Here is a 12,669-nt window from a genome sequence, read left to right as displayed (position 1 = left end):
GGCCATCACTGGGTCTGGTAAGGGGCTGAAAGTGAGCAGGGGATGAGGGCAGGAGGGGACAAAGGCAGTGAGGAAAGTGGCACCTGCCCTTCAGGGGACCTCCCAGTGGCCTGATGTCAGAATAGCCTTGTTGGGAGGTTGTTAGATTTGTTCTCAGCTGACTTGATTTTGTTTGATAGCATCTGGATGTCAGCACACCTCCCGACACCATCAATCTGATAAGGTGCCCACACTGTACGGTGGACAACCTCTCCCGTTTCCCAGATCTCCTGTCTCTATCCCTAATGACCATACCTGGAGAATTGTCTTCCCATTTTACGTAGATCTTCAGGATAACTAAATTCTAAGTCTTGAAGTAAACTGTTACCACTTGATATTTATTTTAAAATATGTGGGGGAGCAGAGCGAAGAGAAACTGCACAAAAATGCCATTTTCGTAGAATGATCCTTTAAGTGGAAAAGCTTATCCACGACTTCAGGCAAATGAGCAGGAAGTCCCAAAGAGACTTTCAGATGGAAATGATTATTCTGCTTTTCCTTGAGCCCAGGAAGGGGACAGCATGACACCTGCTGAAAACAAGGGCTATCTGTGTTCAGGACAACAGGAAGTAGTGACCAGTCAGAAGCTTGCCCTGACCTGGTTACAAATCTGGTTATAAAAGAAAGCAGCTCAAAGGCAATTTGCATGTCCAATAGGTTTCACTATTAAAGTTTACACAATGTAGAGTAATCAGCCAAGCTGGCTGGCTACCCGGATCACATGATTATGTAGAAACATGAAACTTGACTATGTGCTCGAGCAAGTTTTACTTCTCCCTAGTACAGAGGTGTTTGCCAGCAGCCTGCACTCTCAGAAATCAGACTCAAGTGTCTGGGACCCTTGCGATCACAGGCTTACCATGCTACTCCCGAGGACGGCCAGGGACTGCTGACGTGACCACTGGACAGTGATTTGTGACTTGTATAGTTACAAAAAGAATGGATAAGCTTAATAAAATAACTGTCCCCGCCAGTCAGAAGTTGAGGTAAGATTTTTGCCATCCAATACTTTTCCTTCTTCTTCTCCTTTTTTTTTTTCAATGATTTTACAGCATATCAGAAATACTGAAATGCTGGGATACTTTGCTTGTTCTAAGAAAGCCGAGTGTCAATTGCTATAGGGAAGTGCACTGTGTTTTTAAAGAAATGTGTAGGAACAAGTGGGCTTATTTTAGCCGGCTTTGCCAGTGGTGGATTAAAATGTAAAGTTTTGAAGAGACAATAAAAAAAGAAAAGCCAAGGGCTTAGATTCTACCAGTGGTCAGCTTGGAGACTTTAAACACAAGCTTTTCTTAAAAAAAGTTTGATTTAATCTGAGTACTGAAAGTTTTCATTGTGGATTTCTATTTAATGCTAAAGATTGTTGTAATGATTTGTATTCATTATAGTTTTACTATCTCATTTATTTTGTGGCTGTATATCACAAGTGTTTGGGGGGAGATTAGATCTATTTTTCAAGTGCCTTCATGTCAGTGCAACAATTATCTATAAAAAGATTAAATAAACCACTTAGGAAGAATAAATAAACCAGACGTGACCAAAGGGGCAAGAATCAAGAAACTCCTCTGAGCTATGAAAAAAAAAAAAGACTTTCCAAATTTTTATTTTGAAGATTTTCTTTTTGTTGCATTTAACAATACCAAGACTTTTGGACACGGGAACTTTTAGGTGTTCAATGAGTGTTTTATATTTCAGCTACCATTTGAACTTCATTTTTTCATGGGTTGTTGTGACACGTGTAGCAAGGAAGTTATCATAAATGATAAAGAGCTACAGAATTAAGGTTGTTGAGACAGAATTTAAGGGCAGTTAGCCTGGGAATGGCCAAGGGACAGTCTTTGACAGTTATAATATGGGTTATATACCTGGTAGGCCATTGGTAAATGATAGTTTGAAACGAACTGCTGGTCTAGAATCAGTAGGCAGCATGGCTGTAGTCGGTCCCTTTAAGGGCATGTTGGTAAGTGCTGCTGTATGATCGGCCCTAATGGGAGACAAGAAAGTTTTGCCCTTGGTCTCATATTGCTACACCATCATGGGAGGGGGCAGATAAAATAGTGCAAGTAGTAAGTGACTCAATGGGTGTAAGAAATGAATCGGAGTAGCCAGAGATGTTTTAACAGAGAAGATGCATCAAGCATTTAGGCTTTGTCAAAGTAAATGAACAAACCAAACCAAATAAAAATGAACATATAAATATGGAGAGCCAAATAGTGGTTACCAGAAGGGAAGGAGCAGGGGACGGGGTGGGGGGCTGAAATGGGTAAAAGAAGTCAAGTGTATGGTGACGGATGGAAACTAAATTTTTGGCAGTGAGCACACTATGATGTATATAGAAGTAGGAAAGATAAGGTTGTATATGTGAAAGTTACATAATATTATAAACCAATGTTACCTCAATAAAACAAAATAAATGAAGAGCTAGTCTTTGAGAGGCACATAAGATAAAAAGAAGTCGGGGGACTGGACGCTTGGAGCTGGACTTGAGTAGGTCCGTTTGTAGGATGGTGAGGACTTCCTTACCAACACAGGCTGTAGAGTAGGCATGTGGGACCAGAAGCTCCTGATGAGGTTAGACACGTGGGGTGCAGCCATATCACAAAGGATTGTGAGGGCTCTGGCCGCACAGAGCTGGAGAACAGTTTACACTGTTACAGGTGTCATGCCAACAGGCTTAAGGGAGGTTGTCAAGGATGCTCAGTGAGAGGGGGACAGCTAAGTAACCCAAGCCTCTAATGCTGCAGGCCTGGCCTTGGGACAGAGCAGTGAGAAGGGAGAGAGAAGGAAGGACATGACCAAGAAACTCTGAGGGTTTCTCCCAAAGGAACAAGAAGGTTTAGAAGGTCCTTTTCAAGGATATTCCATCACTTAGGACTGTACTAAGTTTTAGAACTTCCTTCAGGAAATCCAGATAAGATTTAAAATAAAGGAGGGCAATAGAACCTAAATCACTTTATAATTGCTCCCTCAGGGACGAAGTCCAACTTTGTCACAGAGCTATCAAGAGACAACATGCAACCACAGATGGGAGGGTGGAAAGCTGAAACTGTATTGTGGATAATCATATCCTACATCCATCTGCTCAGGTGGAAGTAACTTTTTTCCCCCTACCTGGTGACTGAGTTGTTTTTACAGAACTGACCTGTTCTGATAAAGTGTGCACTGTTGATGTGGAACTTGTCAAAGAAAGGAAATTGTAAACACAACGAACCTGAAGCACCATTTCAAATACTTGCTGTAATTAGATGGGATGGCCGGGTGTAGGTAAACGAATTCTTGATCCTTTTGGTTCGCATCCTCTGTCTTGACTGGTTAACATCACTTCAGAAGATTGACAACCGTGCAATTATTTGGCATTGAATAACAGTATAAGTGAACAGCGGAGTTCATACTCTTAGGTTTATCAACACTTAAACATACTTTGCTTAAATCATTAGCCAGAAAAGTAGAGAGATAGTGAGTGTCCTTCTGGGGTGGAGGGAGTGTAAAAGGGATGACCTTGATCTAGGGCTGAAAAGAGATTAGAGGCAGAAGGAGTGACCAGGAGGAAGGAAAAGCAGAATCAATCAGGAAAGGAGGGCAGGACAGATTGGAAGGAAAGAGGAGAGTCTCAAAATGAAGGAGAATGAGAAGGTTCCAGATGGACCTTCTTATATGGACAGCTGGGGATGAATAGTCAAGGCTGAGTTCCTACTACTGAAGAGTTGAAAAAAGCGAAGTGGCTCCGCTATACGTGACCACAGAAATGTGTGAGCACAGATTTTTTATTTTTTTCTCCCCTTGAGGTACTACATGAAGTTGGTTTCTCTGTTCATGGGAATCCAAAAACTTACTAAATCTTATAGTTGATTCTCAGCCATGATTTTCCCTGGATTTTATAAGCTAACAATACCACCAGAAAAGCACCTCAGACCTGAAGTCTCAATCCTTCCACAGTAAATATTCCTGTTCACAAAAATATTACTGTTCTGGGTAAACGTTTTGACATTTACAATCCTGAATCACACTGACTATATTTCTTTCAAGTTAGTGAAACTAGTTTGTGAAGGAATTTTTATGTTTTACATATACTTTTTTTAACTTTTTATTTTCTATTGGGATATAACCAATTAACAATGTTGTGATAATTTCAGGTGGACAGCAAAGGGACTCAGCCATACATACACATGTATCCATTCTCCCCCAAACTCCCCTCCCATCCAGGCTGCACAAAACATTGAGTTTGACTCATCACCTGTGCTTGTGTATTTTTCTTTCTAGCCCCCACAAATATATATTCACTTATTTTTACAAATGCGAAAAGTCTTTGACACAGGCACAGATAAGCCAAGTCTCCCTAGTCCTTATCTTATTGGTGTAAGAATATGGTATTTTTCAGTCAAATTAACATATGTGTGACTTTAGGAAACTGTACTTAAACTTCCCAGTCCCAGCTTCTTCAGCTAAAAAGATAGAGATAATAATAGCACCAATCTCAAAGGGCTGCAGCAAGGATTAGAGAGATCCTGGCACACAATACCTATTGAATGGAAAAATGATGGTTATTTAGTACCTCTATTGTTATTCTTATTAATTCTATAGGTGTGCGATTGACTTTCTGAACAGAAAAAGAGCACTTTACATGAATCCTTGATAAATTTCATGTCGGTTTCAGTTCTTCTTTTTAGCTATTTTGGCTATTTTACCTGTTGATTCTGACATCTGTGGCATTTAGCTTTGCATGGACTGTAGACGTGACAAACACCCTTTCTCTGCCTTCATCTAAATGGCTAATAAACTGTCAAGCATGACAGAGCCCTGTCATGGGTGTCTGGGTCTCACAACGAGGGCTCTCACTTGGAGATCCTATTTGACAGATCCTGGGACATGACTTTTCTTCTCAGGTCTTGGAATCCTTAACTGGAGTTTCCAGAAACTTAACTTTTCCAGTTCACTTCTTCAGAAGCAAATTTATCTTCTTTTCACCTTTCCGTCACTAGCTTCCTCTGTGGCCCTCTCTGTTTCTGTCAATGGTGTCACCATTAACCCTAAGTCTGATTCATCCTGCCCTCTGTACTTCCACTCACCTACCACACCCTCCAGTCTTTATTTCATGATACTTCCATATATGCCCTTTTCTTTCGTTTTCTACCACCCCTTCCTGGATAGGTCTTCATCACCCCTGTGTCCCCTAGCCACAAAATGAGAAGTTTGGATCTGATTATTTTCAAAGTCCCTCTCAGCTCTGAATGCTGTGTGTTCCTTTAGGCATGAAAACCATACTTGAAATGTTACATCTTCTGAGGCTACCATTTCATCCCATGACCTTCAGGAACTATGTCCTGATGGAATGATCAACTTATTTGAGATAGTTTTCAAAATACTTTCAAACACTTTTCTTACAAACTCTTTGAAAAGTGTCCAACTCTGAACACCGGGGTCAGAGGATTCAACTAGACAGCATCCAGATACATGATCTAGAAGATAGCTATCGTGTATTTTAGAAGGACAAAGCAACCAGTGCCCAAAAGGGAAGGGTTCCAATTGCCAACTACTAGCTATGGGTCCTGATGATATCACTCAACTTCTCTAAGCCTCAGTTTCCTCAACTGTCAAATAAAACTAGAGATACCTTCCTCACAGGTGTGTTCTGAAGACATGGGCTAAAGTACCCAGAATATTTGTCATATGGTCGGTATAACAAGTAAGAAAAAGTAAACACAACAATCAGTACTTCAGCCCACCCTTCACAAGCGACTGTTTGTTATGTCTCTTCCTACTCATGGTAGTAGATCCAACCCCCTTTAAACTGGAGTGGCAAGCAGAGCAGGAAGATGCCCAGGGGCTCATCATGGTGGACAGAGCACAGCCTGAATATAAGTGTGTCTGGGACATCGCTCTTATCATTCTTTATAAGTTTTAGGTCAGAGGTGCTGATATGAGAGATCACAGAGGAAGCACAGCATCTAATGTCAGAGATAAGACAAACTTGCCAGGAAGTATGATTCCCTGTTCTCTTCCCACTGCTCACCTGCATTATTTCTACTGAGAACCTGCCCAACTGGACTAACTTGTGTCCTACCAATGGACGGAATTCTCAGACAGGTCTCTTTCTTCTCATGGGCAAGCTATATGGGAGCCACATTAGAAATTTGCTTAGTGTTTGTGGATTTCAGGACCATCAGCTAGGAAACCTCAAGGTACTCTTTCTCACCCACTCTCATCTGGGCTGTGCCAGGAAAACACTAAACCAGAGTCTGCAAATTCAAGGTGCCCTCTCTCCTGGATCCAATGATCATCTGAGCAATGTGTGACGTGGCTGAACAGTTCCTTCCTCTTGAATATGTTCCCAAATGGGCTACGATATAATTAATTAGGTTTCCGAGAACTGAGCCACAATCACATTCCAGCCCTACCTCTTACATCACTGGATAGGAAGAGATTGGGCTGGTACCCAAATATTTAGGCACACATTTATAATCTCTTGGTTTTTCCCCACAGATGATTAAGCTCATCTGTTCTGTGAAGAATTTACTTATTTGGTGCAGTTTCAAAGAAGATCTTACTATTGCCCTCCTGTGATGACATCAAGGCATCTGGGCTTGTTAAAGAACATGAATAAGGAAAAAAAAAAGAAATTAAGTAATGCCTTATTATAGAGAAATTGAAACACTTGATGGCTTTTCTTTGGCTTTTTAATAAACCCCATAGAAGCTGTCTTACCCTGCCCTTCCCCCAGACATAGCTGCATCATTTAGATCAGTGGCTCTCCACCAGGGACAATTTTGCCCTCCAGGGGACATCTGACAATCACACATCGGATGGGGTTGCTGCTCACATGTAGTTGGTAGATGCCAGGGACACTTGAACATCCTGAACTGTGCAGAGTAATCCTCACAGCAAAGTATTATCTGGCACAAAAATGTCAACAGTGCTATAGTTGGAAAACTCTGATTCAAATCAAGTGGAATGAAATTTATGTAGAATGAGAAGCACAGATTCACTTGTATATACTTAGAATGCAGAATGTATTAAAGTTTAGAATATAGAATATATAAATTATATATTATAAATTATAATATATAAATTATATATAATATATTATATATAATATATGAAGTTTAGAATATGTAATATATAATAGTATCTTTGCCATTGATGTGGCCTCTGCTTGCTGGACTGATTTTCCTCTGTCTGGGATGATCTGGGTCAGTGGTTGCCAAGCAGAAAGTCCAGAAGTTCTTGAGTCTGTATGTCAATGAGTTGTTTTTGAAAAAAGAATTTTTAGTGTCAAACAAAGCTAGATGCCAGGAACTACATGAATCACTGAAGCATATATTGTTCTCTCCTAAGTAGAAAAATGAAAGCAGGAAAAGATTTCCAGACATCAGGTCAACCTTGGAATACTCTGTTTCTACCTCTTTAAGTAGACTGGGCAACTTGAGTGGAACCCATGAGATCTAGGACAAATATCAGGTAGACTCTGGTTTTGTGGGCTGGTGCTCTCTGGGGCTACCACTGCCTCCCCGTCAGACACACTGCATGCCTTGCCTTGTGATTTGGATTTGCCAGTCCTTTAAATCTCAACTGACCTGGAACCATTCTGCTTCTTTAAAATGACCTTGCATCTCTCTATTTGCTCTTTTAGGTGTTGATATCTAAGCTCTCTGTAACAGCTTCAGTTTTCTCATTCCATGTACTTGCTGGGCTTTCTTAGCCTACAGGAACCAAGCACACGATTAGAGGTTAAGAGGATGGCACATTCGTTGTTCCAGAAATGGGTCCCCCCTGCAGATTGGTGGAATTCCAGCCCCCATCCAGGACCTGCCTCAAGATCAAAGGAGCTGTGAACCCTGAAGTGTGACCCTGGCTTGCTGTCTACCAGGTCCCACCGACCTTAAGGGTCCCTAGCACATTGCAAGGAAGCAGCTGACGTTGGCACACAGGTCACCTGGCCTGCAGTGGACACCCTCTCTCAGGGAGCCACCCCTCCTGCTATGGGCTGAGCCTCTTTCTGTGCCATGCGCTCCCATCCCCAGTTCTACACCCCTCGGCAGGCAGGCTTATGTCTTCCTTCCCACACTGGTACTTAGTGCTACAGTTGGGACTACCTGCTCCCAACAGCTCCTCCCTCGCAGCTGCTCCTCCCGGTCTAACCTGCCTGCTCCTACCTGTCCTGCCTCATCTCCCTTCTGAAAGGTCATCCATCAGCAGCTATATCTGTAGACTGATTTTCCACTTGGGTGTATTCACAACCCTTTTACAGCATCATGGCCTAGGTCCCCAAATTGGAAGTAGTCCCTTAGTCCAGCATGGCTGTTCCAATGCTCATTTCCACAGCAAAGCATGGAAGCCAGCTTAGGGACATGTTGCATGTCCTAGATGAAAAGTGCTTCCCTGTCTGCCCCTTTCCTGAGAAAGAAGCTCGTTACTCCCAGGGCATCCCTGCCTCCCAGAAGGCTACCTGGGCATCCTAGATTGCCACCAGATTTCAACCCTTCCTGAAGGGAATCTGCAGCAGAGGTCACTGAGTTTTCAAGGCCTGTGCCATGCAGTCTCACAGCCCCCATGGTTGCTTTAGTGCTCTGCTGTTGCAGTCTTGGATTTTCAACTAGGAGCCCTGTATTTTCATTTTACAATGGGCCCTGGAAATTATGTAGCCAGTGATGGTCACAAGTTCCATGAGCTGCCTAGGCTGAACCTGTTCCCCCTGCAATACGTCAGGACGCAAACATCAGTGGAGAAGCCTCATCCCCTCCTCTCCCCAGCCTCCAAATCAGAAAGGTTTACTTGGCAGGTAAAATGGGGAAACCATCTCTGTACTCCCTCAGGTAAAATGCCCAGAGATGTGATGTTGCCTATATAAGCTCACACTGACAAGGCCCAGTCTAGAACTATGCCTCCATGCTTGCCTATGAGTAGGGAGGAAGAGCAGACCATGTCTACCTCTTTTTTTTTTTCTGTGTTATTTACTGGCTAGTAAAACATTCTAGCTTAGTCTGTGTTCTATGTTTCTCCGAGACTCTTTTTAAATTAAAAAGCAGGTAATTTACTAGTCAGAAATCCCAATGAGGCCCTACAGAATATTGCTGTCAGTATTTCATGCTATCACATGCTTCCAAGTCCAAACTTGAATTTCACACTGACGCAGGCATGTCTGGTACCCTGTGATACTATATATTTTTCAAGGAATGTTCTCACAACAGTTCATGTAATCTGAGAGGGAGTCATAATTAAAAAGAGCAGAGTTGGTCTTATGCATAGACTAAGTATAAAGGACCATGTGGTATAATTAAGAAGTGCTGCAGAAAGGTGGTTTTTTTTTTTTTTTTTTTTGCTGAATTTTGGAATTAGGCAGACCTAGGTTTGACTACTTGCTCTGTACTCCATAGGTCTTGGTCTCTGAGAAGATTACTTAATTCTTTTTAGCCTCAGCTTTTCAGGAAAATGAGAATAATAATAAATAACATAATGCACGTTCAGTTGCACAGTCATGTCTGACTCTTTTCAAACCCACAGACTGTAGCCTGCCAGGCTTCTCTGTCCATGGGATTTCCCAGACAAGAATACTGGAGTGGGTTGCTCTTTCCTCCTCCAAGGGATCTTCCCAACCCAGGGATCCAACCCATGTCTGCTATATCTCTAGCATTGGCACATGGATTCTTTACCACTGAGTCACCTGGTAAGCCCATATAACATAATAAGGGTGTTGTAACCATAAATGTATTAAATAGAGAGTAAGGGTTCTGAGAATGTCCCACAAATCCCTCCTGGCCTGGGCTCTGCTGTTGCCCCAAATTGTGTCTTTAGAGAGACTTCCTTCTGTGATAAAGCAGTATCTTAGAGTCCTGGCTCAAGATTAAACATCACTGTAATAGGTTCAGGCATTTAGCTCTTTGCCATCACTAACACCCAGGCCAGAATCTAACAGCTCATCGTGGGGGCAGAAAGCTGTGCTCTTCTGTCTCCCACACAGATGTGGCTCAATCTATGGTTGTTAGTTGAAAGAAGGGAACATTGTTCAGGAAAGTGGTGAAAAGAAGGTGAGAAAGGTCAGAGGAGGGAGACAACACCTAAATCGAGGGAGGCTATAACTAAAGTGCTTGGACAACAGGGTTAGAGGGCTGAGCTCAAAGGCAGAAAGAAATGTCCTCCCTCATTGACTATGCTGTTGTTTACAACTTTACTTGGTTCAAAACGTAAAAAGCTGCAGGGTGAAGAATAACCTTTTAAACATGTTTGGCATATTAATGACCATACCCAATCCTAGGCGGGAAGGAAACAGTCATTTTTAGCACAAACAACTACAATAGATTCAAATACAAACATGAAAAACATACTTTCAAAAAGGAAAATGGCAAATGTAATACCAAACTGAAAACACCCTGGTGGCTCAGATGGTAAAGAACCTGCCTGCAATACGGGATTTGATCTCTGGTCAGGAAGATCCCTAAAGAGCTTCTTGAGCAGGATAAAAGAGGTGAGTGGAAAAGCTGACTTAAAACTCAACACTCAAAAAACTAAGATCATGGCATCCGATCCCATCACTTCATGGCAAATAGATGGGGGAAAAGTGGAAACAGTGGCAGATTTTATTTTCTTGGGCTCCAAAATCACTGCAAATTTGACCACAACCACAAAATTAAAAGACACTTGCTCCTTGGGAGAAAAGCTATGACAAACCTAGACAGTGTATTAAAAAGCAGAGACATCACTTTGCTGACAAAGGTCCATATAGTCAAAGCTATGGTTTTTCTACTAGTTATGTGCAGGTATGAGAGTTGGACCATAAAATAGGCTGAGTGCTGAAGAACTGATGCTTTTTAATTGTGCTGGAGAAGACTCTTGAGAGTCCCTTGGACTGCAAGGAGATCAAATCAATCAACCCTAAAGAAACTCAGTCTTGAATATTCATTGGAAGGACTGATGTTGAAGCTGAAGCTCCAATACTTTGGCCACCTGATGCAAAGAGCAGACTCACTGGAAAAGACCCAGACACTGGGAAAGATTGAGGGCAGGAGAAGGGGATGACAGAGGACGAGATGATTGGACGACATTAGTGACTCAACAGACATGAGTCTTCGCAAACTACAGGAGATGGTGAAGGACAGGGAAGCCCGTCATGCTGCAGCCCATGGGGTCACAAAGAGTAGGTCACGACTGAGTGACTGAACAACAACACCACCAGCAAATCACTGGAAAACTGAGCCCTCTACATGTATGTGACTATTTTGCTTCTTAAATTGTCTTACACCCTGTTCATGGTCAAAGTTCTCTTTTTACAGCAGAAAACTTTTTTATTTCCTATTATCATCCTATCAACAGATTATCACAGTTATCCAACCAATTCCAGATGACTGAATCAAATTCATTTGATGAATGATGAAAACAATTCTTAACATGATTAAAACAAAAGCTATTTGTGTGCCTCGAAAGTAAAGTAGGGGAAAAAACATCTGCTTTAAAATTGCTAGTAACTACTTAGTGGGTCTGAGGCTTCCTTTTGGGTTGATGAACTGTTCTGCAACGAGACAGTGGTGGTAATTGCACAGTACTGTGAATTTACTAAATTTACTTACTATTCACTACGTTGAATATTGAAATAGTTGAATGAGGAATTTTTGGTAATAAAATTATTTTGCATATTTACTGTAAAATATTATATTATGGGGATACATGATCATTTCATTTGACCAATTAGATACTGTGTCAAAGTACTTTTTTAAAATGTATTATTGGGGAATTCCCTGACAGTCTGGTGGTGAGACTCAGCGTTCTCACTGCCGAGGGCCTGGGTTAGCTCCCCGGTCAGGGAACGAAGATCCCACAAGCTGAGCAGTGTGGCCACCCCACCACAAAAAATGTATTATTAATAAATGTTCCTGTAGGGTAAACATTTAAGAATGACAATGCTTCCTTCCACTTTAATCTCTACATATGATATTTTCCAATACTTTTTTCACTCAGATTCCAAAGAAATGATGAGCTTGAGGCAATTTTTTTTTTAATGTATCAGAAATACCATTCTTGCAATATCACTCCTTGAAAATTTACTCCCTGAAAATATCTTTGTTTTTTGTTTTAGAAATGATTGCTCAGACAAGTGGGGTGTAACATGTAGACACAGCCAAGGTTCAATTTTCCCCCCACTAAGGTTAATTTTTTCTTTTAAACACGCCCCTTTTCCAGAATTACATTTTCAGAATTTTCTGAAAATGAGTAGAATTACTTGTCATGCAGTCTTACAAATTTGAGAATCATCTGCTTTACACAATAATTTTCATGCTGTTAGAAGAAAGACTGTAAACATCACAAAATTCTAGCTGTCAGCACCTGGTTAGAACAAGAAACAAATCAGAGCCCTGCACAGTGACGGGGTTAGATAACATGACCTCCAGGGGCTCTTCCAAACCCAAGTGCCTTCTTGAATTTTTTTGCTTTCCACAACCTGTTTCCACATATTCTAGGAAGAAGTTTCCCTTTACCCCAGGTCCTCCATGCTATGTGGGTGAGTGAGAGCCAGCACCAGAGAGATGAAGGAAAGTGCTACATCCCTACAGACCCTTAAAATCAGGGAGCCGAGAGCCTGACACTTCTGCTGTCACATCAAGGGACAAATCTCCTAGGACCTCTGTACAGCGAATTTAACCC

The 12,669-nt window shown here is 41.7% G+C and overlaps 1 protein-coding gene across 2 annotated transcripts in view; it reads left to right on the top strand.

The window, feature by feature from the left end:
* The first annotated feature begins 818 nt into the window (after positions 1-818).
* BLNK (B cell linker) overlaps positions 819-12,669 on the top strand; it is an 82,611-nt gene continuing 70,760 nt past the window's right edge. For both annotated transcript variants that reach the window (XM_086378931.1, XM_086378930.1), the window contains exon 1: positions 819-1,025. In XM_086378931.1, coding sequence (XP_086235057.1) covers positions 979-1,025 — 47 coding nt within the window. In that variant the 5' untranslated portion in view covers positions 819-978. The remainder of the gene's footprint in view (positions 1,026-12,669) is intronic.

The sequence above is a fragment of the Bos grunniens genome, chromosome 26 (genome assembly GCF_055505025.1).
Source record: "Bos grunniens cultivar Pamir isolate PY7600 chromosome 26, Bosgru_T2T1.0, whole genome shotgun sequence".
Classification (NCBI taxonomy): Eukaryota; Metazoa; Chordata; class Mammalia; order Artiodactyla; family Bovidae; genus Bos; species Bos grunniens.
This window is presented reverse-complemented; position numbering and strand designations above follow the sequence as displayed.